The sequence below is a fragment of the Tauraco erythrolophus genome, chromosome 1, assembly GCF_009769465.1.
Source record: "Tauraco erythrolophus isolate bTauEry1 chromosome 1, bTauEry1.pri, whole genome shotgun sequence".
In the NCBI taxonomy this organism is placed as follows: Eukaryota; Metazoa; Chordata; class Aves; order Musophagiformes; family Musophagidae; genus Tauraco; species Tauraco erythrolophus.
In genome coordinates this window covers 35556885-35583955 of record NC_141465.1, presented here as the reverse complement: position 1 = coordinate 35583955, position 27071 = coordinate 35556885, and the positions used below count along the sequence as shown (strand labels likewise).

The following is a 27071-nucleotide window of genomic DNA, read 5'->3' as shown; positions in this document are numbered from 1 at the left end:
TGATATTCTCCAGCCTCCCAGTCCTCTAAATATTTTTATCTGTCTGCTTCAGCTAAAGACAGAGTCTGTGTTTTGGAGAAGTTTACCTGAAATAATTGAAACTAGAGAAGGGCAGAAAGGAAGGAAGAAAGGAGGGAGAGCGATTCAGTCAAAGCTGTGCTTGGCTGTGACTAATGCCAGCTCATGCTAAACACAGCAAATTTAGTGCATAACAAGCACCAAGACCACCAAGTCGTATCTTACACACAACCAGATTCATCAGGGTCTGTCCAGTCCACTCACTGATCGAGGCCCTTGGCCAACCTAAACAACAAATTAGTTTTTGTCTAAATGATTTCGGTTTTGGATGAAATGTCAAGTAACTGATACAATTCTTAGGTTTTAATTTTTGTTTTATAACAAAACGAAAGTATATTTAAACTTTTAATCCCTTCCAAGACTGTTCAAATAAGAAATTGGCTGAAAACAGTGTCATTTAGCAAACGATTTTTACCCCATAATCTTCTTCCCTTTTCTCCAGCTCTAATCAGTGCTGCGCTCAGAGCTCAGCTGCACTGCCATCAGTGGGACTGTTCATGATGTCAGGCAGGACTTTGCATCAGGTGAGGCCCATCTTCCCAGTCAGGCAACAAACGTCCCACTGTCATGGGACATCACAGGAGCCCCACGAACTGCCTTATCGTCCTCGTTCACATGGAGCTGCCAGATTCTAAAAGACATCCTAACCCATCACGACGTGCAGAACAGGTACTTACAGCTCAGTATTGAAGTAGGTGGTGACATCAGGATCAGGCACACCTGCTACAGCAAAATTACTGCTCCCAGTGTCAACCAGAATATTTAACTGCCGAAACAGAAGAAAGGAGAGGTGGTTTTCATATCCAACTAAACAAACAAACAAACAGAAATATCATTGTCGTGGGTTAGGCTGAGTCCGGCAACCAAACCCACGCAGCTCTCCCAGTCCAGTAAAATGGAGAGGAGAGAAAAATGTAATAAAAGAGCTGAGGATCGAGACAGGAACAGAGGAGCACCCACCAACCACGGTCCCGGGCAAAAGAGGCTTTTTCTTAATGCAAAACTATTTATTAACAGCTACCTACAAAAGAGAAAAGCACACAAAAACGGTTACTTGAGAGAATAACAAGAAACAAGGTCTAAACTAACTTCAGCTTTAAAACGATGATGAAAGTTGCCCTGAAAAATAAACGCACTGTCACTTTTGGGAAAGACACGCTGCTGCAGCCCCTTCAAAACAGCTGATCACACTGATGCGCTTTAAAATAGTCACATTCCTGGAAGGAGGAAAACCCGCCAAGCCCACATTCACACAGCAGATGAATTCATGACCGACTCAAATTTCTTTTTGGCCCAACCCATGTGTCTCGGCAACCTGTCTCATCCAGGACATTACATCCTGTTTAAAGCACTGTTTGCCTTAGAGCTTATGAGGTTTCTAGGTAGGGGCTGAGCGCAAGTCTGAGCAGAAGTAAGCAGAAGCAAGAAGCTGCCCTGTGCCTTGGAGAGCACGAGAACATTGTCCAGTTCCTCCTGAGCAGCAGCAACCTACCATAGCTTTCATCACCTTTAAATAGGAGGATGGTAGATTTATAAACACTGTGAAAAGCATGGATTGAAAGGTGGCCTAAGAGCGGGCCACTCATTTGGTTAATTGGGAGGACAATTTAGGCCAAAAATTGCCTGACAAAACCACATGGACAAAAGGAGCTGCCTCCTTTCCCCATTTGGCTGGGGTTAGCAGGCTGGTTCACCACAGCTGCACGAGGACTTGTGCTAGCAGAAATCAGAAGGTGACAGCACAGGAGCGAGCAGCCGGATGCAGGACCACCTCTTTCAGTGAGACCTTGAAATTACAGGTGTCATTAAATGATAATTTAAGTCAGTCAGAGAATGTGCTGCCATCAAAAGCAGCGGTCACACTTTTTTCCTGCTCTTGGCTGGATGCTTCACAGGGCTTCTCGGCATAAGCACTAGCACCCATGGGGCTGCGCTGCGAATCAGATCAGGTTCCTCACCTACAATTACCAAAAAAATGAGCAATTTGCTGTATCAGACAGCTACTTGAAAAGAGATGGTAGGAGCAGTTACTAGAAAAGGGTGATTGCCTCTTTTGGTGACAGTGTGGACTCAGATTGGCCTAAAATGATTGTGAAATTATGCCCTAGGCAGTAGCGGACACATCTGCTCCCTGGAAAAATATTAAGGAATTAAGAATTTTCCTGTAGGAGGGAGTGAGACATCAGGACTGGGTTGCCCATGGTTTGACTCTATCTCAAACCAGCCACTTTGGGAGTCCTCATCACTCCTTAAGACGTGAGGTAGCTAGAGATCTAGCACTGAAAGTGGATGTGGGAGGGGTAAGAGAGAATGAAACGGGAAATGAGTTTAGTGTTGATGAAGGGGAGAAACAAGGCCGAGCTCAGAGAGTAAAGACAAAGGAGGATAAAGCATTAGGAGAAGATACGCTGAATCCCTCTTTAATAGATTTAAGACTGAGCAGAGACAAAAAAAAAAAGTGTGACTCAATGTTCAAAAACGTCTTTGGTTTGCACATGGAGGGGGAGGGAGGAGATGGTTGCCCCTGTTTCACCTAGTTAATATAACATGGGACTGAGAAGCTCTGAAAATAAACCATGAACACAAAACCAACTAGTAAACTGCAGGACTCTCTTTTGACCTGCATGCACACTCTGTCATTGGTATTCCCAGTCCTGATAACGCAAAAATTTTAAGTCTAAAAAGAAATAAATGCACAACCTTAGTTGAGTTATTTACCCGCCTCGCTGCATCCAAGCTTTTAGATTAGGCAGAGACAATGCATTAAAATTAATTTTGCAACCACGTCAGCTAGACACAGATGCTTAAAAACCAAAGGACATCTACCAGTTCACCTGGATCCAGGAGCTGAGGCTTTAAAAGAAAATATGAACCTCTGAGGCATGACTTGCAATAAAACCCAAAGTTTGCTACATATTTTATTTCAACCATATCAAAAGCCTAACATTTTGTCAACTACCTAACAAAGTAAGAACTACTCCTTTTTCCCCCTCTTGGGGATAAAAATCATATTAAAAATAAATAACAAAGAGCAGCTACAACACGTGCATATATCAGGACTGACAAAAGTTGCCTCAAAGGGGTGCTGCAGGGCTTAAATTAATTAACCTTTCCAAGGCAGTTTGTGATGCTTGAGTAATGGGCACCATACATCAGCTGCATAAATACATATAGGTGTTGCCCTAGCTTCAGTAATATTCATGACACCATACATGGAGGAGGACTTAGAAAAAAAAAAAACAAAACAAACCCGAACACAACCCCAATCACTAAATATGACATGTATGAAAGATATTTTACCCCCACACCTTGAATACAATGTTATCACCACAGAATTCAGAAATCACTGAAGAAAAGGGCGAATTTACTACCCACAAGCAGAAAGCAAATGAACATTTCCAAAAGAGATATGCCCCATGAAAAAAAAAAGAGAAAAATACAAAGCCTGCTAACCATGCAAGCGCCAGCCCACTCGGACACAGCAGCATTCACATGACAGATCGCTATTGAGGCTGACATTCTCTATCTGCATGTTTGTGCATAACGAGACGCAGGCGGCCAGGGCAGACACTGATTTATTGTAGTCCTCACAATAGCACCACTGATTAGCAGCTCATTTTGGGGTGGGTATAACTTACTGAGTTCTCTTTCTCTCCTGGCTACCCTTTGGGTCTGAATTTTCTTTAGTGCCTTCACGTCTCGTTAAGGACCACTTTCATGTTGTCACCACTGGAGCCTACTTTATTCCGAATCGCCTGCCGCGGGTTTAATGGTGCTGCTGAGGGAGCTTCAGGAAAGCTCTGGTGAGTCACAGGGTGGCAACCGAAGGAGCTATGGTCCAGGGCTGCTCACCCTGCCCCATCTCCAGAGGTCAGCCCTGCCCTCTCCCAAAAAACGAAGCCAAACTTCCTCACTTTGCTCACTCCCCTGCCACTGCATTGTGCTGCCCGGCTTACTAACGAAAACCAAAATCGACAGCACCTCAACTTCGTTCACTGAGCTATGCGCTGTGACAGCTGGAGAGCGGTTGTGCCTCTCTGTGCCTTTACCTTTCCGCCACAGGGACAGAAGACCCTGATGCCAAGGCAGAGCCAACAGCGGCAGTGGCATTGTCTCCAGCTGCCTCCTCCTAAAGCCCCAGAGATGGTGAATCAGAGCTCTCCGCAGGCAGGCGGAGCAGGTTCCTTGGCTTTATTATGGTCACCTCGAGTGAATCACTTCTGTCACCAAGAGCTGATTATTTAGTGATCACCCTGTGTTGTCAGAAAGTGTCAGATGAAGTCAGATTTTGCGAAAGTCAAGGTCGGAGAGACACGGCTGAACAAGGTTATGAAGGAAAAACTACCCAAAGACTGCTGACGGATCATGTGCCCAGCATTAAAAACAATGAAAGACTACTTTCCGTTCACTTTTGGAGGCGCAGAAGGAAAGCCTTGGGTTTTTTTTTTATTGTATCTTCCAAGTTCAATTTCAAAACTATATAGCAGAAAGCAGATGGCAAATACAAAAGGCTGGGTTTTTTTCCTCCTGAAGGTCACCTTTACCATAGCCATGGGATATAAAATTTGCACCTAGTACCATACCTGGAGATTATTTTGCTGGATGTATTTCCTATACGGAAATACTGTAAATATTAATAAGAGGTTCATAAAGATCTCTAGCTATAGAGTAAGCAAGATAGCAACATCCACCTCTGCCATGACAAACTTACAGAGAAAATCTGAGTACTCTATTTATATGCCATTAAGTTGTGCTTATAAAAAGAAACAAATCTAAAACTGTTTACTAAAAGTCAGGAACACTGAAAGCAGAAGCCTCCTTAGGCCATCGTTTCATATATTTTCTACTCTGAAGGGCTAGAGACACTGGAAAAAAAACAGTTGTATTGAGTTATTTCAACTGAAGTCAAACACATTGTCAATACTTCAAGGATCCCTCAAACTTTCCAGTGCTTGATTTAGCACCAGCATCAAATAGCACTTATCGTATGCTACCCTGCTTCAATAACGTAACTTACCGCTATGTCTTTAATGTTTCTAAGCTTTCAATTGCTGAATATTGTTGTATTTTGATATCAGAAAAAAATTGCCTATTGATCTGTCATCTTTTTTTCATTCAGCAAGTCTGTGGTTCGGGCATCTGCCCTATCTGTTAAAGCAAGTGGTGTCAATACGACGTCATCAACACTAGGCATTATCTACGCCTCATTTAACTGCTTGGTGAACAGCAATTTGCAGTTATCTCACCATGCATTCAGAAAGTGACTTCCTTGCATTTTCAAGGAAAAGCGATAAAATGCAGCAATCATCCAATTTTTGTTGCATAGAGATTGCTAGCATCCTCTAGCAGGGATGGACCTTGCCTCTGTTCTGATCTACACCCTACACAGACTTCGTGTAAATTTCTCTTTCCTGTTTTAGTTTGAGGTCAGGAGTTTTTGGTAACTTTCAGGAAAATATACAAAACAAATCCCACAGTTTACAAGTGCATAATGCATTTCTTTGAAGCAGCTCTCTGCATGATTTAGCATACACAGCCTTTTCCAGGTATGGAATCCTAGAGCTTGCATACAACCCTGTTGTGCTGTTGCTTTTGATGTGATTCCCTGGGTAACCCACGCAGGGTAAGTGGGTTACCCAGGGTTAGTGATAATCTTCATCCTCGTTAAAAGACTAGCTAATGGAAAAACACACTGTAGGTTTTTTTTCAAGTTAACAGGTCAAGCAATAAAGTTTCACCACTGGACAGAAGGAATGACACTGCAAAAATGTATTTGTCTCTTCATCTCTGCTTCAGCTAAAGCATAGAGGGGAAAAAAAGAGAAAGAATAAGTTTGGACAGATAGGGCCGTAAATATAATAACCAATCTCATTCAACCTCACATTTACTCTGGAGTTCAGTCAAAGTCTTACTGACAGGCAATTGATAGTTCCCACTGCACAAGCTGGCTTCATAAGAGTTCATGACGAAAACTACAAGTGATCATGCCTTTTCCGGGATTTTAACTTGACCCAAGGGTGCTCCTTTTTTTCTTCCCCTTCTCTCCCATCTCTAATAAAGAGAGCGACCATTCCACATTAGTAACATTCATATGCCGTTCAAAATCTTGTCCTGCTGTGCTTTCATGATTTCTCCCACGCACACACTTAAAATAGGGCTTATAGTCCTACTCGGCTTGATGGAGTACACCACACAGTGAACTATCACAAAGTAAAAATGTTTTTTTGTCCACATACAGAGACTATAAATAGGAAGCATCTTATTACTGGCTTATGAGCTGTTACCACACATCATGATCTACTGGCTTAGCAGAAGTCCACCCTAGCTAACAACCCCTGAACTTGTAACATCTCTTAACTCCCTCTCTTTCTTACTTTGATCCACACACAATAAAGCCTAGAGAGAATAATTTACTAGACAATGCTTAAAAAAAAAAGGTGCAAAGAAGTGCTATGTTTCTTGTTAGAGATTAGCAGCTAGAAATCATTTGGGTAACAGCTCTTCTTTTTCAAGCTGGTTAATAGATAGGAAAATTAGTTGCCAATTTAAATACTGCCTCATTTAACACAAGGATTCCTAATTACATTATCAGCCCATCTGGCAAGAATCGCTCACAACCACCACGTGAAAAAGAAAACATACTAGCAACTACACGCTGTGTTTGCCCACAGTTGTTACATGTTATTATTGGCACAGGCTGTCAGTCAGGTTATTTCAGCAATTTGTTTCTACAAATTAATAACATTACAATATACAGTGGCTTTTTAAGCACCGTTACTGTACACTTTTTTCCTGTGTTACTTGGAATTAGCAATTATGGCCTACTTTCTAATAATCAAATTCAGATGACTAGGCTGTAATACAGGTTCTTCATCTGTTCCTCTTAAGATAAAGATATAAAACCAAATTAAAAGATGAGCAAGAGGAATCTTTGGAAGCACGTCTAGATGTAGAGGCCTGCAAAGTTAGACATAAACTGTAAAAACCTCCACAACAACACATTTCTGCTTACAGAATAATACATATTTTGCTAAACAGGTAAGACTGAAATCAAAAAGAGGTAAGCTTGTTGATCCGTACAACAGATGAGCACACTGGAGCAGGGGTGGGACTCTCCCGTTTTTCATTGCTCGTAAGCAGTCCCTGGGCTGTAGCAGCCCAGTTCTCATTGCTCTGCAGCACTTCACAGAACGATTGAGGCTGGAAGGGACCTCTGGAGGTCACCCGGTCAACCCCCCTGCTCAAGCAAGGCCAGCTAGAGCCAGGTCCCAAGGTGGCCTTTTGAGCATCTTCAAGAATGGAGACTCCACAACATCCCTGGGCAACCCGTGCCAGTGCTTCGTCACCCTCACAGTAAAAAAGTGGTTTTCCTTATGTTTAGAGGAAACCTCCTGTGTTTCAGTTTGTGCCTGCTGCCTCTGGCCTTGTCACTGGGCATCTCTGAAAAGAGCCTGGCTCTGTCCTCCGCGCTCTCCCTTCAGGTATTTATATACATTGATGAGATTCCCCTCTGAGCCTTCTCAAGGCTGAGCAGTCCCAGCTCTCTCAGCCTTTCCTCATGTGAGAGATGCTCCAATCCCTTAAATGTCTTAGTGGTCCTTCCCTGGACTCTCTCCAGTATGTCCATGTCTTTCTTGTACTGAGGAGCCCAGAACTGGACACAGCACTCCAGGTGTGGCCTCACTGGTGCCAAACAGAGGAATCCAGAAGACAACTCAGCTTTTTGGCTGACAGCTGTGCGGTCACTGGCGACAACAGAGAAGAACCTCACCCAGTGCCAAATGACTCTCTGCAGCTTGGACTGTCTCAAACTTCACCTCTGAGGAGGAGGAGGAGGAGGAGGAGGAGGAAGAGGAAGGGGGCAAGCCCACTTGTTGCATTGAATCTGGGAGGAGCAGTATTTCCTGCGGTGCCCTGAGGCACGTCACCTCACCAGAGAAAACGGACCTATCTGCTACTACCTCCAAAAAAATTCCTCCTGTAGTGGTAAGAAAGGTTTAACCATGCAGCCAAGATAAGAGAGGTGGTGCGAGAAAGAAAAACGGGATAGAGATTAATGATTTTCTAATGTCGTTTGTTCAGCAGGTGGTGCCCACGTTTCACTGCAACGTCACACTGGGAACAGAGGAAGGTGATTTATTGAAGCACAAAAACTTGGGCAAACCAGAAAGTCAAATATATCGCTAAAGATAATTCCTGCTTTCGCAACGGCAGAAGTTTGTCACAGAAACCGTGGTGTGTTTGTAGGTTGTGGAGTAAGCAGGAGAACGAATGGCAAGTGGAGGCTCTTCAGGGCTGGAGCAGACTAAGCCCACCAGAGCCTGTTTGGCATTTGCTGTCATTCCTCTTACCACATTCCCAGCTGGTGCCAGGGCCTGGGATTTAACCCCTTATCTATACTACTTTTACATTCACTCTCTCCCTCAGCCACCTAAAACACTCACCTATCCCTGGATGTCCCTGGTGAAGCCCTGGAACAGGTTGCCCAAAGCAGTTGTGGATGCCTCATCCCTGGAGGTGTTCAAGGCCAGGTTGGATGAGGCTTTGAGCAACCTGATCTAGGGGAAGGTGTCCCTGCCCATGGCAGGGGTCTGGAGCTAGATGATCTTTAAGGTCCCTTCCAACCCAAACTGTTCTATTATTTCACACCTGCACTGGGCAGAGCAGAAGACAAAGAGCCTGCCCTCAATCTTTTCCTGATCTGCACTGCTAGACCAGGAGGAATACTTTATTTTTTTTTTCTCTCTGAAAAGCAATAATCTCTTCCTTTGCCAGAAGATTAAGATTATCTGGATTAGCCAATCTATCTGTGCTTAAGAGCACTGCATGCTTCTGTAGTTGAGATTTGTATTAAAAACACAAATGCTAAAATGACCGATCGCTCTGAAGTATAAACTTGCTAAACTAAATTGTGAATTGAAATATGAGCATCTGACTCTGGGACTGACGAATAGTCATTTTGAAGAGAAATATTACAGGAAGTGCTTTATATATATTATCATTTTGACAATAAGGGAAGACTATTATGGTTTAAAGACAAAAAAAAAGTCAGCCAATCAATCCTGGTAACAAAACAAAATACCTATTCTTCATTTCTGCGCTCTCCTTTCCACCAATGCCTTCAGTTCCCTAAACATTAGCATTCTTGCTGCACACACTGTCTCATGTGGTATCTTATTTTTCAGGCTGAAATTTATTTGCTGTGTCTAGATTTATCATACAACACATCCATCCTATTCATGCTATATGAACATGCTTTGCTGTTGAACATGAGCTATTACTTGCTTATCTTAGAGCTGTTTGAATCGTAGCAATTTTGTCTCATTTCCTTTTCAGAAAAGATTAACCTTTTTTTCCTTTTTTTTTCCCAGATATACGTCCTTCTCCCATATCACACCCTACAGCTGACAAAGAACATAGGTGTGTGAAGCAACCCTCTTGTTCACCTAAACCAGCTACAACTGAAGTCATGCCCTGTTCTAGGCAGTGAGTTTCAAGGAAAATCTGGACTAGCTAAAGTTCAGTAACAACAATAAACCAGAGGTCTAGAAAAATCTCACCAATCTTCCAACCATTGGAAGGCTTGGACTGGTTTGAGAAGGCTGGGGAAAACTGTAATAGTCTTTTAACAGACATATGGTTGCCACTGAGACCCTCTGGGAGCCGCATCTTCCAGAAAAAAAGAGACTGCATGTGAACTGACTGGTATCTTCATCAGCCTGCCCCAGTGTAGCCAGTAAATGCATGTTAACATCAGGTAGACTGTTCGTTCTTACTAAAGCACTAAGACATCCAAGTGCTCAAAATCTGAGTGAGCAAAATCTATATATTTTCTATACTTATACTAAATATGTTCTTGAATTGAAAGATTAATGAGTGCCTAGATAAATGGAAGATTAAAAAAATCCACAAACACACCCTGAAATTTAAGAACGAATGCAGGAGACATCAGCTATTTGCACTTAAGTATGCACAGAGCTCTTGTTAAATCTGGAAGCATGTTTCCACCTGTTAGTAGGTGTATAGGAATTAAATCCATCAATTTACTGCTAATTACAGTACGGCACTGACGAGACAAGGGAGACTGTAAGCCGAATGCCAATTGGGACCAACTCTCACGTCTAACTGCAAGACTCATGAGGAATCCCAGCGCCCACGCAGCCTTGGTTTAGAGACGGGCTACGTCTAAGCTCTGTGCCACATCTGAATTAATAATTATCTCATCCAGAGCTCACCCCTCCCTCCCCAGAGAACACAGTGGCCAAAGGTGTCGGAGAGACAGCTATTAATTCAATAATTCAACAGCTGAAAAGAAACTGAAGAAATGCCTGAAGTCCCTCTCTACGGACAGCCTGACTCTCAGAGATACGCTTGTGAATGCCATTAGAGATTTCATAGTCATCTTCTCAGCCTAAACCTCTTTCTCGCTTTGAAGCCACCAAGTGTCACCACCACAGAGCAGACCTGCTGGGCACCGCTCAGCAGGATTTTGAACTCCGGAGCAACGGCCAGCCGCATCAGATGGCTGTTAGTCCATGGAGCTATAGGCACTGTAGGAGAACCTGAGGAGAGGGTCAGCTCCTAGCTCTGTAGGAAACAGGAGGGCAGTGGAGATGGGCAAAGGGCTGCACAACCATGTTTCACAATGCTGGGGCACGCACACCACCAGCCAGCAAAATGGGGTTTCGCTGTCCCCAGACATCTCCCTCAGCAAGCCTCTATGCACCGGTACCCTTGTGCTTAACCACAGCCTGTCGCCTTTCATTCCTGAAGAAAACTGCTGTCAATTTTTTTCAGTTGACCTGAAGCTAAACTTTCTCTGTAAAAAAAGACAACCACCTCATGGAAAAACAGCAAACCACCCACCTCAAGTGTCTTAGGTTAAATGTCTGCTATGTCTGTTCTGTTTACCAGTACTACTTAGGGCATGACACTTCTAAAAAACATAAGTCTTATGTCAAACAATTTTAGAGGGTTTAAAAAAAAAAAGAGGAGAAAGAGACTTGTCATGCTACTACACTACCTTTCAGAATACGATATCCAAGGAGGGCTTTTTGCTTTGTTGTGTGTTTTTTTTGTTTGTGTGGGGTTTTTTTTATTTTTTCTTTAAAACAGAAACGAAATTAGTAAGCCTATGTTAATGTATTATACCCAGTGAATGATTACAGTTCGAAGCTGCACACAGTTCAGAATTTCAATTTTCTGAGGCTTTTGCTCTCCAAAATTAGCTTCTAATTTATTTTGTCAGGTCACCCTTTTCTTTACCTCTATTGTTCATTAGACTCAAAGAAACTGCTGTCTGGGAAAAAAAAAAAAAAAAAAAAAAAGGCATTCTTAGTTCTTCTCTACCTAATTTCGGAAGTCCTACACTGTAAAAAAAAAAAAAATAAAATATTTGTTTTGAAACTAAAGCAACAAGTCTCTGATTGCAGTATCTGTAAGACTGAAACAGTTTTAGACATATGCACAGGGCCAAGGGACACTAAGTAAACTTGAGAAGGCTTGAACTGACTAATCTTTAAACCTTCCTGATGCTGTACAAGCTTCTACACTGTGAGTCACTGTCGGTGTTTACCGTGCCTTTTGGAAATAATAGAACTAACCAGGGGCCACGTTTCAAACTTCAACACAGCTTATGAAGCTCATTCCTAACACTTTTGAGTGTAGGCTAGGAGGTATCACTAACCTCACGAGCACGGGTATTTTTTTAAATCTCCCTTCTGTGAAAGGCACCCCAGTACCCTTGCCCTTGCTCTAAGAAGAGGTCCAGCTTCGCTCCTGTATTTCTACCTCCACTAAAAGGGCTCCTTTGCACCAAAGATCTGAACTTCAATCTCAAATTTAAATAAACCCCTGGATTTCAAATTGCACTGGATATGTGAGACTAAAGGCCAAAGCTGCTCCTAAAATATTTAAGAAGCTTTTGAAGGCAATGATTAACTTTGAAAAAGGCTATGTTTCGGAGACAGGTAGGAAGAAAAAGAAGTTTGCAGGACAGCAGTGAGAAAAATCAGAGTTTTGAGAAGGCTGCACGCTGGGTCTGATCTCTTCCCTCTCCTCCCTCCGTCGACTTGCTCTCGTAGCGACACAATGCTTTTCAGATTTTTTTCTCTTCCTCTGTCAAGATGTTAGTTTTGGAGACGGGTGTTTGTTAGCAAAGGTTTTTCAAAGCCTGGAGAGCTGCGAGAAGGAGAGGTGAAGGCAGGACGCTCCTGACACATCAGGTCGATCCGTTCTCCCCAGAACAGGCTGTTCCCAGCGGCACTGCCATACCCACGCAGTGGGGCTGCTCATTATAACGTCCTTCTAGCCGCATGTACTGCCTGCTTTCAGGAAGGGCTTGCTTACGATTTTTTTAGCACTTTTCTTTGAGAAGGACACCGAACGCTTTTATGGTATTTTCCAACTGTTCCTCTCAAGCACCATAACAAAAAACAAAGTGGATAAGCATCGTTTTTCTTGAGTCTTCTCTATCCATACATTGCGATAGTGAAACGACAAACCTTCCCAAAACATGAAAGCCAATGGACATGATTACATGGGAACCTCCACCTTGCTGCTTAAGTCAAGTTCCTGGCTGTGAAAGCAGCCTCTCCCTCCTGGAGGCCAGGAAACTATCAACAATCTTACATTCACTCACTGGGATTCATGGATTAGTCAAGATTGTTGGACATAGTGATGTAAATAAATTAGCACACACCTTGGAAAATCAACTATGAACTTCCTGTACTTCAAGGCATGACCTCTGCTATAAAAATGCCACAACCTGTTCTTCAAGACTGGACTTGCAGCACTGCCAGGGTTTGTTTAACATATGAGAGCTGCTAAATGGAGATGTTTCAGCCTGGGGAGCTGAAAAGGCAGGTCCCTGCATTTACCCATCCTCTAACTCCCTTCAACTACCTCTTCCCCACCTGCCATAGCAATTCCCACCTCCATCGCTCCCCTTCTGCCCAGAAACAGCCACGATCACGTACCTTCACACGTCTACTGAGCTGCTGCTACATGGATGGCAAAGGGTCACAAGTGGATCTGCTGCTGCAGGCAACGGGAGGGAGGGAAGAGATCATGGGGAAAAAAAGACAAGTCCAGCTATATTAAGCACAAGGACTGGAATTTGGTTATTCTGATTGTGTTCCCTGCTAGGAAAGCTGAGCCACATCTCTGGGGAAAGGTGTAGGGTCAGGCAGCTGCCCGCTGGTCCGTGCTGTCTTAAGTGGCCACAGAAATGTACGCAGGCGGCCCTGGGTGTCAGAGCACAAACAAAGTGATGCAACTCCAGTGTTTTTATTTCCCTGGTAATTAATAAAGCGAATACAACAGACAGAAGGCTTTTGGCTCTCCATTCCACTCGACCTATTTAGGATATTACCAAAGAGCAGAATTTGATTGTCATCATGGGTATTTCTTGGAATTATACAGGGGAGTTCAAAGGCACACACAGAAAGCAGCTTTCCACTCCATAATACCAGGAAAGACCGTTTGATTGGGGAAGAAAAAAAAAAGCTGTTAAGCAATGTCACAATAACATGTTTGATTTATCAAAAATAAGAACAATCTTTTTTATTCATATTTATTCTTAAATTTTTACTTACAAATTTGGCAGGACAATTTAAAAGGCAGATTTGATTCTCAGGTGAGATAAGATATGATTTTTAAAAAATTCTTCATTTTAAAAGCAGCAGTGTTCCTCCCCCCGCTATTGGACTCATTTATTTCTCTCTCTCTCATTCTCAAACATGCACACTTTACTCTTTACCCTGGCTAATACTGTAGAGGCAGCAGCTCTGGGAAATGAATTAGCTTCGCCTGTGGCTCATACATCATTACAATTGTTAACCAAGTTTCACTATAAAAATCTTTATTACACAGGAGAACACAGAGGCACGCAGGAATACAGCTTTATTTCCAGATACCAAGTTGAGTTTGTAGGGCAGGAAGTTAAAAGTCTATTTTGTGCTCTCAAGTTGACAAAGTCTGCTACTATGCGCTGCAACATCACAGAGGACAGCTTCTCACTACCCATGCGTCCAAATACCAACCTGTATGTAGGACTAAACTATCTCCCCTACTTTTGCCAGAGGTTACAACCCATCACATGATGATGGTACCTCAGGTTCTACAACAACCCCGGGCTCCAACATTTCATGCACTATGAGAAAGGCAGCAGGTGCAGCCACCTTGCTGCCTACACACTGGAGCTGATGGTGCTCAGCCTGGTGGAATTGTGGAAGTTAAAAAAAAAAAAAGTGCTGCCATGCACACCTGCTCGGAAGAAAGTTTACAAACTTCAACAAAAACGCACAGATATTATCACTAGCGTTTGGTTGCCTGCCAAGAAAAGGTTAACTCAAAGGCTCAGCAGAGTGCAAATTTAAGTTAACTTTAGTTGGAACATGTAACACATGCCAGCATTCATGACTACAGCTGCTGGGAAATTTTCTGGACTTTTTTTTCCCCCATACATTATTTATCTCAGCAATCCAAATGCAAAAATCTGGCACTTTGGATCACGCGAAACATTTGTGTTATTCCCTGAAGGACTTTGCATCCGTGAGGTAATGAGAAGATTATTCTGTGACAGATAAACTGAAGCACTGTGACTGCATCAGATGATATCTTGCTACAGCACTTCTCAGACTTTTACAAAGTGTGACCACCTTTGGACTCCTCCGTCTTATTTGCAACCTGAGAGTCACTGAGAAGAAAACCGAATGAATTAAATGAAAATCTTTTTAGTCACAGAAAAGCATCAGTAGGACTGATGAATCATTTTCTGACATGCCTCCCATTTCACTCTCACCCATAGCAGACATCTACTAGACAGCACAGTGAATGAAAGCATAGCTCTTTCCATAACACGCTTAAGCAGCGTGGTAATATTGCCCTGAAGACCTTCCAAATTGGTATAGCATGCTCCATCTCAAAAAGACTCTACAACTGTTAATTTCTTATGCTGCAAACACTGACAGTCAGGGTTTCAGTATCAACAGGTATCATAACAGAATTTCGGAAGAAAAGTTTCCAATTAGGTAGAAAAAAAAAAAAAGAGGCTAAAACCTCCCTCAAGATTTTGCAAAGTCGCAATTTCAAAAATAGATCCGAAGCCTGCAGTCGAAATAGACATCCTAGAATATTATTTTCTATGCCAAAACTACTTCTGCCAAAGGCAATCTTCAAAGTTTACCTTCTGCTGATCTGATGCTGATCTTTATTTTTTATCACAATAAAATTTTCAAGGGGGGACACGTAGGAGCCAACCTTCCATATGACAGCTTAGCAGGTAAGCCTTTTGTTTCTGTAGAATCCCCAAATGGCTGATCTTCTCTGGTATGAAGCTTCCTACAGTAGCAAAGTAAGAAGCAGAGTGAGGCTGGGTGAGCGAGAAAAATCTCATATCTGGTCTTGACGTGAGCCTGAGCACAAGCCACAGCACCGCGGGAGGCTCTGAGGCGCTCATCTACAGACCACTCTCGCAGGCAGATCCACAAACAAATATCAAGGAATTATCTGAGAGATAGCTGCCAAAACGAGCCGATTACTCGTTCCCTGTCAAATGGCAGGAGCTGTCCTTTAATGCAAGAAGGGTTACAGTCCTTCCTTCAACTTGAAGGTGATTCTCAGTTCTTGAGTTATTGTCTTTTTTTTCTCCTTTAAAACAAAAATAAAATCTAATGGGAAAAAGTAGTTCTATCAGGCAGTTTTAGATGCCTAGGAATGGCTTCATTTCTGTCTTTAAGGGGGAGAAGCGTACCAAGTGTTACTGCAGTGTTAATATCCTTCCTCTTTTAAAATAAAACCAGACTAGCAATGACTTTGAGACAAGTGTTCTCCCTAAACACATGCAGTCTGGCTTAACAGCAGTTTTTGCTAGTAAGTAGGTACAAAAATAAACCAACCATAATGCTAATAAAATCAAATAATTTTAGTACTTGCAAGCTGAGCAAAGAGGACAAAATCTACAAGTAATTTATTTTTCACAATTTCAAATTATTACTAAGCAGTGATGAGGGGAAAAAAAAAAGATTGTAGAGTGCAATTACTGTCTTAACAGATTCCCTTCAAAAGAGGCTTTTAATTATGACACATTAATTGTATTCAATGAACTGTAATTTTCACTTAAGATTTTTTTTCCCCCATCTAGCTTATTTTCCTCAAATTCCATCTCCACCCTATCCCATAGGTTTCATCTATTTGAAGAGGACTCTTAAAAAAACAAACCGAAATTTTAGAACATCTATCCCCATAAAACATTCTTAGACATAAAAAGGCAGCAAGAGCAGAACAAGGAGAGACAGGCAAAAAGAAGAATGAGGGAAGAACTCTGAGGGAGGAGCAAGAAGGGGGGGAGGGAGGGGAAGTTTTGTTTTATCAACCTTTGGCAAAAGAGGAAACAAACGTTGACTCTGGCCCAAGACTTTCTGAAGGCATAAGGGTTGACTTTGCTACGTGACTGCGCTTGGACAAGCGTGGCTGAAAACCCATTGGACAGCCATACCTGAAGGAAGCTGTCCCAAAGGGTCGGGCACGTGGGCAGTAGTAGGTTCAGCGGCCAAACTTTCATCCCAAGGGGCAGAAGTTTACCGAGCTCCTCAGCAAGGCTCTCGGGTGGGTCCTGGGCTGCTGTAGCCTTTGCAGAGCACGTAGCCGCTGCCGTAGCAAAACCAAAACGCACGGTTGATGCAGACGTGCTCAAGCTACTGCAGGTGCTGCCAGCAGTAACGGAGCTCGCTGCGTGTCAGAAAGTCACCCAGAAAAGCACAGTAGATCGCCCATGCAGACGTCCTCGTTGTCACAGTCACACTGTTACCAACCCGAGTTAGCTGGCTTCTACTAGCTCAGTTCTTTCACACCATAATCCCATCGCCCGGGTGGCTGCAATGTAGGCATACACAGAGAAGAGGAGACCGAGAGCCAGCTAACTCATTATTTTAAAACTAAGACAGTTCATGTGCAAAAAAAAAATTGTAAATAAAATCTATTTCAGCCCTGGGGTATTTCAAGCGCTTTGAAGGACACTGAACTAACAGATACAAATTCAAATGTAAAACTTTTAAGAGCAGTCTGGTGTCTGTAGAATACATACTGCATTTTCTTCACAAGTTCAGATCTACACGGCAAAACCAGGCTGAAAAGCAGCAAGATTTATGACAGTCCCATCAACAGCAGGAAAAAACGCTTCCTTTTTCTGAGGCAGCCGAGTGCTGCCTCCTTTATTGAGAAGATATGATCTCAAGTCCTAATCTGGGCAGAAATAGGACCAACAAGTTCTTTCACTTATTTACACAAATTATGATTAAATCTGTATTTTACAGACAGTAAGAAAAGGGAGAGAGGTACGTCTGATTCACAGTGGAGATGCACATGCAGAGAGTATGCCATTGTATCAGATTCGTTTTTCAAATGCAGCTATACTTGACGACACCAGATAACATTTCAGGTCATACTCGCTTCACCTACAGTAAGTGAGAACTTTTCAAAGATAATAAAATGTGGAGGCAAAGTAATAGCTAACGTGTCCTCACAGACTAGAAGTCGTAAGTGCCCTTCACAAAAATAAAGACTCCTGCAGGGTGTAGTAGTTTTTAAATCTGTCTTGCCAGGCACTATCCCTAGAGCTCACTGCCCTCTGGTTAGAGGAGAGGAAAAAAAGAAAAAAGTAAAAAAAGATTCTTTCCTTTGAAAGCCCAAACATCCAAATGTATGGGAATTCCACATGGGCTTTCTTTTGTCCACTGGATTGTTTTTATATCATTTCCACTCCAAATCTCAACTAATTTACTCTTTAGAAACAGGCAAAATAGTTATTTGCTCAACCTCTACTTCACTCTTTCCAAATTTAACTGATGCTTTTGCCTTGATAGGGAATGAAATGCAAGGAGCAGTAAGAAGCGTGAACCTGACACCTATTGCCACCGCTCCTGTTCCTCTCAACAGATCTTCTGCCCTGACCCACTAGGATCCAAATGCACGATTACTATGATCAGTGACCCTGGATAATAAAGCTTCCATCATTTCTCTGAAGGAGAGCAAGCACCTTTAAAGGAGCAGTTAGTAGGGCTCTAATCCAACAGACTCTGGGAGAGGCGCACATCCTGAGGAACAACCACAATGAGCCTCTTCCATTGAGTCACTCTGTACTTAGACATTGCAGGCCATTGCAGCCCACTTAGAAACACAGCAAGGCAAAGCCTTGCTACAAAACACCAACTGTGCTATATTCTACTCAGGGCAACTGCATTGTAATAAATACATTTTGGGTTATTTTTATAGTACAGGCTCCACCACCTCCATGCAGTCCCTTTTGTGAGGGCTATTTATGTATGGAAGGAGGTGCCAGAATGCTAATTTATAAAGGCAGGGACCTTTCTGTCAACTCAAATGTGGTACGTTTGTTTGGTTTGTCTTTGGTCAAAAACACGTTACACCCCACTGCACCACAGTACATCACTGTATGAGTCCTGTCTCATGACTTTCAGGTCCTTGTGCTTTTTATTTTGCAGGCATTCAAAAACAACCTCCACCACCAGCATCTACCCAACTCATCATTTAACAACAGAATATTTTGCATTTCAATAGCACTTCCTTTAGAGAGATCTGGAGGGATTTTGATACTGCCACCTCAAGATACTCCAATATGCCACAGCACCTGTCTGCTCCTCAATCCTTCCTCTTTTCAGCTTTCATAAAGAGCTCAAAAATAAACACAAAACCCCCACATAATTATTATTTTAAAAAAGAAAGAGAGAGAGAGACTTGAGTTGGAGCTTGCCTTCTCGTATTTGAACCTGGAAGCATCACTTTTTTCAAAACTTCTAGTATCTAGAAAGACAGTAAACCCCCTCTAATCAAAATTAAGAAAGCAGAGCTTAGCTTCTCAGGGAATAACACAATTCCAGAAATCAGGCCTTTATCACCTAATATAGAAAGACTAGTGAAGCAATGAAATTACAAGAGCAGTTGAATCTTTCCTCACAATCTTCATTCCTTCCAACACTCAGGAAGTAAGAGCTACCAACAATTAAGGAAGAATGGCTGCACGTTCAGAAATTGCTAACGTGTGTGTTCATCACCTTCAAGATACCAAGCTATAAATTATAAGGGTCCACGACACACTTGAGGTGTTTAATACATATCCTTCTTTTCTTTAATAGCCGGAAGAAATTGAAGGAAAGATAACCTCCCACCAATTGCATGGAAATACAAGTTTGTGTTATGCAGTGAAGGCCCTTAGACTCAACATTCACATTGACCTTAAAACTTCAGAGCAAGTTTACGGGCCAGATTTTGGCTCACCCCCTGCACAGAACAAACTGTCATTAGGAAAAACAATAGACAAAACCTCTTCATGCATGGAATGAAAAATCGACGCTGAAATTTCAGAAAGGAGCCGTGGCACTCAGGGCATGAGTCAGATTCTATCGTGGTTTCAATAACCTGCTAATCAGACCACAGCTATGTGACTCTCAGCTCTCAGGAGGTGCATGCCTAGCCTCTCTTCACAATGAAGTTGCAGCAATACCATTCACCTGGTTTCAATAAAAACACAATTTGGAAACACAGTGGGACCAGCAGGACTACCACGACCTCATACAAAGAGGACTAGCGTAAGAGAGGCAAGATGAGGCAACGGTACTTTCTTTGCGAACATTTAATGCAGTCCAGATGGACTTCAAGAAAGCTGTGAAGAACACGGGGTGCTTTAAGAGTTTGACTATCTTATTGGTCAAAAGCTTGTAGGAGAAAAACAAAATTAATATGAACAGAACTGCAGTGATGATAGCGAAAAAACCCTAAATGATCTTTGATTCAATTCCTCGCAGTGCTTATAATCTCAGGGCAGGCAAAATAATAAAAGATAGAGCAGAGGAATTCTGTCAGATTATTTAAAGAAATAAGAACAGCACACACAACTCATATTGGGCTCTTGCCACCTCATATTTAAATCTGCAATTGGAAAAAGTGCAGCTATGCAGACAAGTGTAAAGCACATAATCTGCTAGAAGTAGGACATGCAATAATACAGCCATGAAATAAGAGACAAATATACACACTTTTCAATACAATAGACCTTCTTTTTCACCTTTCACGTAATTCTTAAGTAGTGAATGTGAATGAATTCTTAAGTGCATGTGAACGAATGAGATCAAATGGGAGTAGTGACAGCTGACACCGACCTGGTAGCTAGTCTGGAGATCTGATACGATTAGGAAGGATACTGTATTACAAAACTGGAAATGGTGAGAAACAGTTTGGCTGCAAATGTTTTGCAAAACTGGCTTGACTGCACTGAAGTTTCCTCTCGTGAAAATAAAATAAATTTGACTTCACACAGCTGCTCTATTTTTATATCATCAGAACAAGTATTTCAGAACTGCTATTGTGAAACTCAGCTCTGTGCTGTATCTGCTATATGACAAATCAGAATTGGAACGAAAGCCAAACACTGTGCCTTAAATGACCTGAAAAACTAAATTCTTTCGTAGTAGATTCCTTCCAAGAACAGAAATTTAAAAAAGAAAATGTCTAAAAATGCGACTGAGCAGTAACTCAACCTCAGTAGTGCTGAAGCCTTTCACGAATGCCTCTTGCCCACCCTGGCACAGTAGGCTTCCAACACTTAATGCACACACTTTCAAAGTTACCAGGCACCAGCACTATCATACTTGCAACATTAAATCTCGTGCCTCCTCTCGCAACCTATTTGGTCTTGGTCCTCTACTGCCTTGTTTGCATTTACCCATCCCCTCTCTGCCACACGGTCTGGAGCAGCAGCTCCCCCATCCACCTTTCTGCTCCGACAGCGCAGAAGCAAACCCATGCTGCTCTGCAACTCTTCTTCGCTGCCAGTATTCTTCTTCCTGCTTGGCAGAATGTCACGGCAGCATCACCTCGTGTGGGGGCTTGGCTGTCCTGGGAGAAGCCTGGGTGAGGAAAGGAGTCACCCTGATGGGAAGTCCCATGCTGGAGAGGTACAAGAGCAAAGGAAGGTGTCCAAGCATCACTTTACACTGTGGCTTCTAACATGAGGCAAAGTCAGGTTGGGAGGAGCATTTAAATAAATAAGAGACGTCCCTCCTTTTCTACCTGATCATGGCCCGCTCTGACTCCAGTGACTACTTGTCCAAGGAGTTTAACATGATCTCAACACGTGGCAGTATCAAGATACTTACTTTTAGTATCAGCAGTGGGAAGGATTCAAGCAGCACTAGCCTGTAGCAGCTTTGCAGCTTTACACTATTTATTGCAAAGGAGAAAAACAAGTACATTTGTGATCTTTAAGTATTCCAGTTTCAGGCAGGGAACGAGATAACAAATTCATCTCCATCAAAAGTAGAGAATAAATTTCAACTGCACTCTACTGAGTCACTACACGCCAAGATCTTATTTTGGAAACACAAGCGCATTTATAACCTTACTCACAACCTCGGTGGGCCTACTCGGGAATCACACGTCACACATGCTAAACACCAGTGGCGGTCTTTTAAATAATTAACTTTGCAAGAACTCAGAACTAGTTCAAAATAGTAAAAGCTTTGCAACCAGATTCAGAGCTTTCTTTCAGATGGAAAAAAATCACGGAGGCAAGTTTATCTGAAACCTTACATCAGAGGTATCACAAGTAATACTAGCTGTTAAGCGTAAGTGAAGCCTCCAGGTGCACTGAGGGCAGCACATTTCTCCCTCTCAGACCTCCAGTCACATTACCAAAAGCCTGTCATATTTTTCCTTCTCCATCTCTTCCAATTTCAGAATCCCCCTAGACATGTAAGGAGATGACATGCTTGATAGTCACTTTTTCTACTTAAAATTATTTTTTTCATTTAAGACATGCTGAAGTGGATTATTAGTCCAATCAAATCTGGTATCTCGATTCTGGCAGAAACCAATATTGAACGTTCCCTGGAGTAACGAAGCACACACGACACCACGCTAATAGAACTAGTCAAATATGCAGCGCACAACACGGAGGAAAAAATATTTCATGGCCTCTGTGGCTAACTGGCACACCTTGATACATCAGACCTCGTCCGCGTTATTTTTTATTAAACTCCATTTATGGATCATAAACCAACGCCACCCTTTCTCAATACATGTATTGATCCTACCGTCATACATTTCAATTAGCCTGACGTGGCAGCCAATCCTCTTACATTCAAGGTGTAAAACAGAAAGAGCTCACAGGAGTCCAAAAACGTTAACAACGGCTGGACACTCCCTGGTGGCTAGGCATTTTGGCATTCATTGGCTTTTAGGACGGAGAGCAGCTAAAGCAGAAGAATAAGGATTTTCTTGTGTACACTGGGAACGCAAGGACCTAAACTCCCGAAGCAAACACGAAGTTCTGAGGGAAAGCCCCGAGGGCTTTCAGGAAATTAATCCCCACTCAGCTGACTAGTCATCCCCACCAGCAGCCCAGCACCGCTTCTCCTGGGATCTCATGACAAAGATGAGAGAGCAACTACGCTGAAAAAAAAAAAAAAAAAAATCTTCAGCAATGCTGGTGAAGGCAGTCGGAAGAGATTTAAGGAAACACGGTCTGTTTGAAAACAGTATTCAAAACACATACGTTCTTTGTGTTATTAATGAGCAACACGTGAATTCCCGAAAGAAGGGGCTGGTTTTGCCTTGCCATCACTTAGTTTAAGCAGGAAGATTTCCAGCGATTCTCCCGGGGCCACCGGGAAGGTCTATCAAAGCACCCAATGGCAACGCAAAGCAGCTTGGAAAAAAAAAAAAAAAAGAAAATAATAATAAAAAAAGCACCCTGTGACTCTCAAACAGAGTCATTTTCACTGACGGAACAAGTCGCTTCCAATCAAAACGCCACGAGACAGCCGGAAAGCGGAGAGCAGCTCCGCAGGATTCCCCGCGCAGTCACGGCGCCGGGGCAGGGCAGCCTCCCGCAGGCACCGCGGCCTCTCGCCGCCCCGCGCACCGCCCCGCCGCCTCCCCCGCGCCGCCGGGGCTCCGGGAGGGCGAGCGGGGACGCGCCTCCCGCCCGGCCCACGGAAACTCGCTGCCGCCGCCACTCCGGACACCGGCACCGTCTTTGGGGAGGGGTGGGGGTGGGGAGGAGGCACCAGCACTGAGCACCGGGACAAAGTTGCGGTTGGGGGAGGAGGGGGGGGAGGGGGCTGACTCCCGCCCACCGAGGAGAAGTTTGGGTCCCCCCGAGCCCGCAGCCCCCGGCCCGCTCCTACCGCCTGCGGCGGGGTCCCGATCAGTATCTCCAGGTAGTAGCCGCGGCCGGAGTCCCCCTGCAGATTCTCCACCATGGCTAAAAAGTTGAGGGTGCCCGCGGGATCCGAGGCCAAGGCCAAGCCGTCCGCGCCGCTAAGGGGATCCTGCTGCCGGCTGCCGCTCCCCGGCCGCAGCACCACCGGGGCGGGCGGCGACCCGCCGGGGGCGGCCGGGTGGGACACACGGAGCGGGAGGGAGAAGAATGCCCGGCAGAGCCCCGCGGTGCCGGTCAGGAGGAGCAGGAGGCCGGGAGCCGCCAGCGGCGTCCCCATCCCGGCGGCAGCGCGGGGGCCGGGGGGCGCTTCCCAACTGCAGCGGCTCCGGCCGGAGGCAGCGGCCGCCTGGCTGCCAGACTGGAGCAGCCAGGGGGAGGAGGAGGAGGAGGTGGGGGAGGAGGAGGAAGAAGAAGGGAGCGGCTTCCCCACGCCCCGGCTTCATCTCCCCCTCCCCCGAACCGAGCTCCTCCTTGCGTTTCTCCCACACGGCTCCCGGAGCTCCGGCCGCTCCGGCTGCCCGGGGGCCGTGTGGGAAAGTTTCTCCGACGCGGTGCCTGCGAGAGAAACTTCCCAGCTCGGCTCAGCCCAGCCCGCATCCCCCTTACCGGAGCGTGACGGCACGGTGGGGACGAAAAGTTTCCGAAAGCCTTGAAGGGAGGACGGCGGGGCAGGGCGGACGAGCCGGGGTCAGCGCCGGGGGTGGGCGACCGAGGCTCCGGTCCCCTCTCGTTGTGGCGGCGGTTCGACCTTCAGCGGGCTCCGGCAACTGCCCTGGGGCGCTGGTGGCCTCAGGACCCCGCGGGGAGCGGAGGCAGCGGCCGGGCAGGCGGTGGTGGAGGAGGAGGAGGAGGTGGGAGCGCGAAGCCGGGGCCGCTCGGGGATACCGGAGCGGGTGTCTGTGGCGGGTGTGAGGGTCTGGTGCGAGGAACGGGCTTCTGTGTAGAAATTCGTCTGCTGTACTAGTAAGAGCGAGGTACGAAAGGCGTCCGCTGGTGAGAGAGCCTGCGAGGCTTTAAATGTCTCAATCATGCACAGAATTAATAACAGCAGTCAAGTGCAGCCTTTTGAAAGGTGGGAATGCTTAGGATGGAGTTAGCCTTTACACCTCTGGAGCAATGACGGTGCCAGATAGATCATTGGTTGGAGCAGACAGTCCAAAAGCTGTGAAAATAGTACTGGGCAAATCTAAGCTGAGTCACTTTGTGTTTGTTTCTGACCCTTCCCCCCGATCCTCTGTAGTAGGTAAAGTTGAAAAACATCTAGCCTAAGTCATGCATGCTCTCAGTATCCCCTGACCAATTTGCTGTCCTAGGCAACCACCTGATCTGTCCTTGCGTGTAAATCTGCTCCAGGCTGCATGGACTGAGATCCCTCTTCTGCCATAGTTAAATAGCAAGGGCTCCCTTTCTTCCTTCCTTAAGAGGGAATAATCATCTGAAAGATTTCCAAGTGTTTCACAGGTATTAAATTTCCCTAGGAGATGGTCAGTACTAGTATTCATTCCCAGGAAGGCTGAGCAAACTATTTACTGGGATGGTACACAGGTGAGACTGTTATTCATAACCGTTGTCAGAGTTGCTTGCAGAAGATAATCCTTAAAAAGAAATTGGAGCCCACCTGCCTTTGCTGAAGGAAAAGAGATATTTTCACTTTTTTTTTTTCACTGATGTTTTCGGTACTCTGGCTCTCTGTCACTTAAAATCTGGAGCCCTTGCTCTCACTTTGGATCCCCTCCCTTAAATCAGTTCAGTGCCTCTGGTGCTGTTCAGCATCTTCCCCCTGCATCCACAGCAGGAGGTGGTTTCAGTCCCTGTCCCTGCTGCCTACTGAGCTCTATGAATGGAGGAGGAAAGTGCTGTGGTGCTCTTAACCTCTCTTTGCCACAGCTAGGGAGGTGGTAAGCCTGCAAGGGGCTTGGCCTGGTTGAGGACTCAGGTAGAGGATATAGATGAAGCTTGCCCTCAGGAGGTTATTTTTACTTGTGGGAAACTACACTTCATAGTAAAAGGTGAAATTGTGCAAACTTCCCCTGCTGCAGAAAGCTTTCTGTTTGCCTGACAAGTAGGAATGTGAAATATTGCAGACCCCGTGTGTCTAATCTTACCTGCTCTAGACAGAGCTGGAAAATGCTGCTTAGGCTGATGGCAGCTGAACACCTGAAGGACGGGCAGCATGGCTCACGTGAAGGGGTTATCTCCAGGGTGCGACAGTAATGGCTTTTTCTGATGTAGCTGGGATAGTGACAGGTTACATGGTAAGGCCTGTCTAGTTGTAGCTGAAGCTGAAGGGGAATTAAAATGCTTGGGGCTCTTCATGGGTGAGCTGCAAACTGGAGAAATGCCCCCGCCCCTTTGAGAAAGGAAACGTGAAAAGTAATCAGGAGTATAATTGAACACCCCCTCAGAGTGGTAGGGATGTATTTATAACAGTCAGCAGCTATATGCGTTTTGTTTTAATTCTTTTACAGTACAGTAAGTCTTCCCCCTTGCCACTGTTGCTAAGATACGTTACCATACTTCTGGGTAAAGCAATCCCAGTCAAAAGACGCGTATAGTTTTTGAAATATAGAAGATATAGCATAGCCTTCAAGTGTTCAAGAGAAAACTTGTCTTTTTTTCATACTGTTTGTTTAAAGTTCTTCTTGTTCTGTTTTCCACAGACCTAGATAAGTCTTGTAGTAAATTCGTATCAGACAGCTGCTGCATATGAAAAGGTGTACACGTAACCTTTCTGTCCTCCCATCGCATCATCACAGCAGGGCTCGTGTTCGTGGAATAGCGTGTTGTGAGGTTTCTGCTTTGCCTTGTCTGTTCCTTTATTTACCTGAGTATTTGATAAGGCTTAGACTATGCCATGTGCAGGTGAGTAGTCCCAATGCGTTTGTGAACACTGGCAGGAATGGACCTTAAAAGTGTAAACAACTGCTTTTGAAAGAAGACATTATAAAGTCCTCCCAGAGAGCTGAATATAACTAGAGCCAAAATGTTCCTCAGAGGGGAAATCATCTGTATGCAATGAATGCCACTACAGTCAATATGCACATTTATTTCTTTGTGTATCACATACAGAAAACAAATGAAGTGCCAGAAATAGACACAAGTTTAAATGTCTGTATTCCTTGTTTTCTAGAATATTTGGAGAATCTTGTTTTCTTTATTTTTGTTATTCCAAATATGTATTCTTGAGTAAATAGTTTAAAAACAATCTTTAAATATCAGCCCCTGTGAATAGATCTTTTTAAAAGTTATTTGTCCACATATGAATTTGATTCTGATCCAACTCTACATTAATTTAATTTGATGGTATTGTGGTGCTTTAGACCTTGAGCCACTTGACAGTGAATTAAGTTATGTCTCTGTAACATAACCTTCCACTAGTATTTACAGAATGCAGCGCGTCGTAAAAATGCAACTGCTCTGCGTTGTGGACAAGGTATATTAACTAAGTCAGAAGGATGGTTGCTGTATGGAGACGTTAAATCAGGACTGTTGAGAAAACGAGCAGGAATGGAGAAGGCAGCTGAAGATGCAGAGGAAGCGCTGGAGCTGATCCGAGCAGAGGAACTCTGTGCAGCTAAAAAGAGAACCTCTCCTTCCCAAAGAGGAAGCTCTCAGGGCACCGCTCAGACCGAAGCAGTTCTCTGCTGTGCATCTGAAGAAGTCAGGCTGACCTGTGCTATCATTATACGATGAGAAGGGCAGATGGACACAAAATAAAGACTTCTATTCTAAAACTGCTTTGTCTACTTTCTGT

The 27071-nt window shown here is 44.1% G+C and overlaps 1 protein-coding gene across 1 annotated transcript in view; it reads right to left on the bottom strand.

The window, feature by feature from the left end:
- Positions 1-23594, bottom strand: part of BACE2 (beta-secretase 2) — a 47320-nt gene extending 23726 nt beyond the window's left edge. The window contains exons 1-2 of the mRNA XM_086608244.1: positions 23283-23594; positions 756-844 (exon numbers count right to left, since the gene is read on the bottom strand). Coding sequence (XP_086464370.1) covers positions 756-844; positions 23283-23594 — 401 coding nt within the window. The remainder of the gene's footprint in view (positions 1-755; positions 845-23282) is intronic.
- Between the last annotated feature and the right edge of the window lie 3477 nt (positions 23595-27071).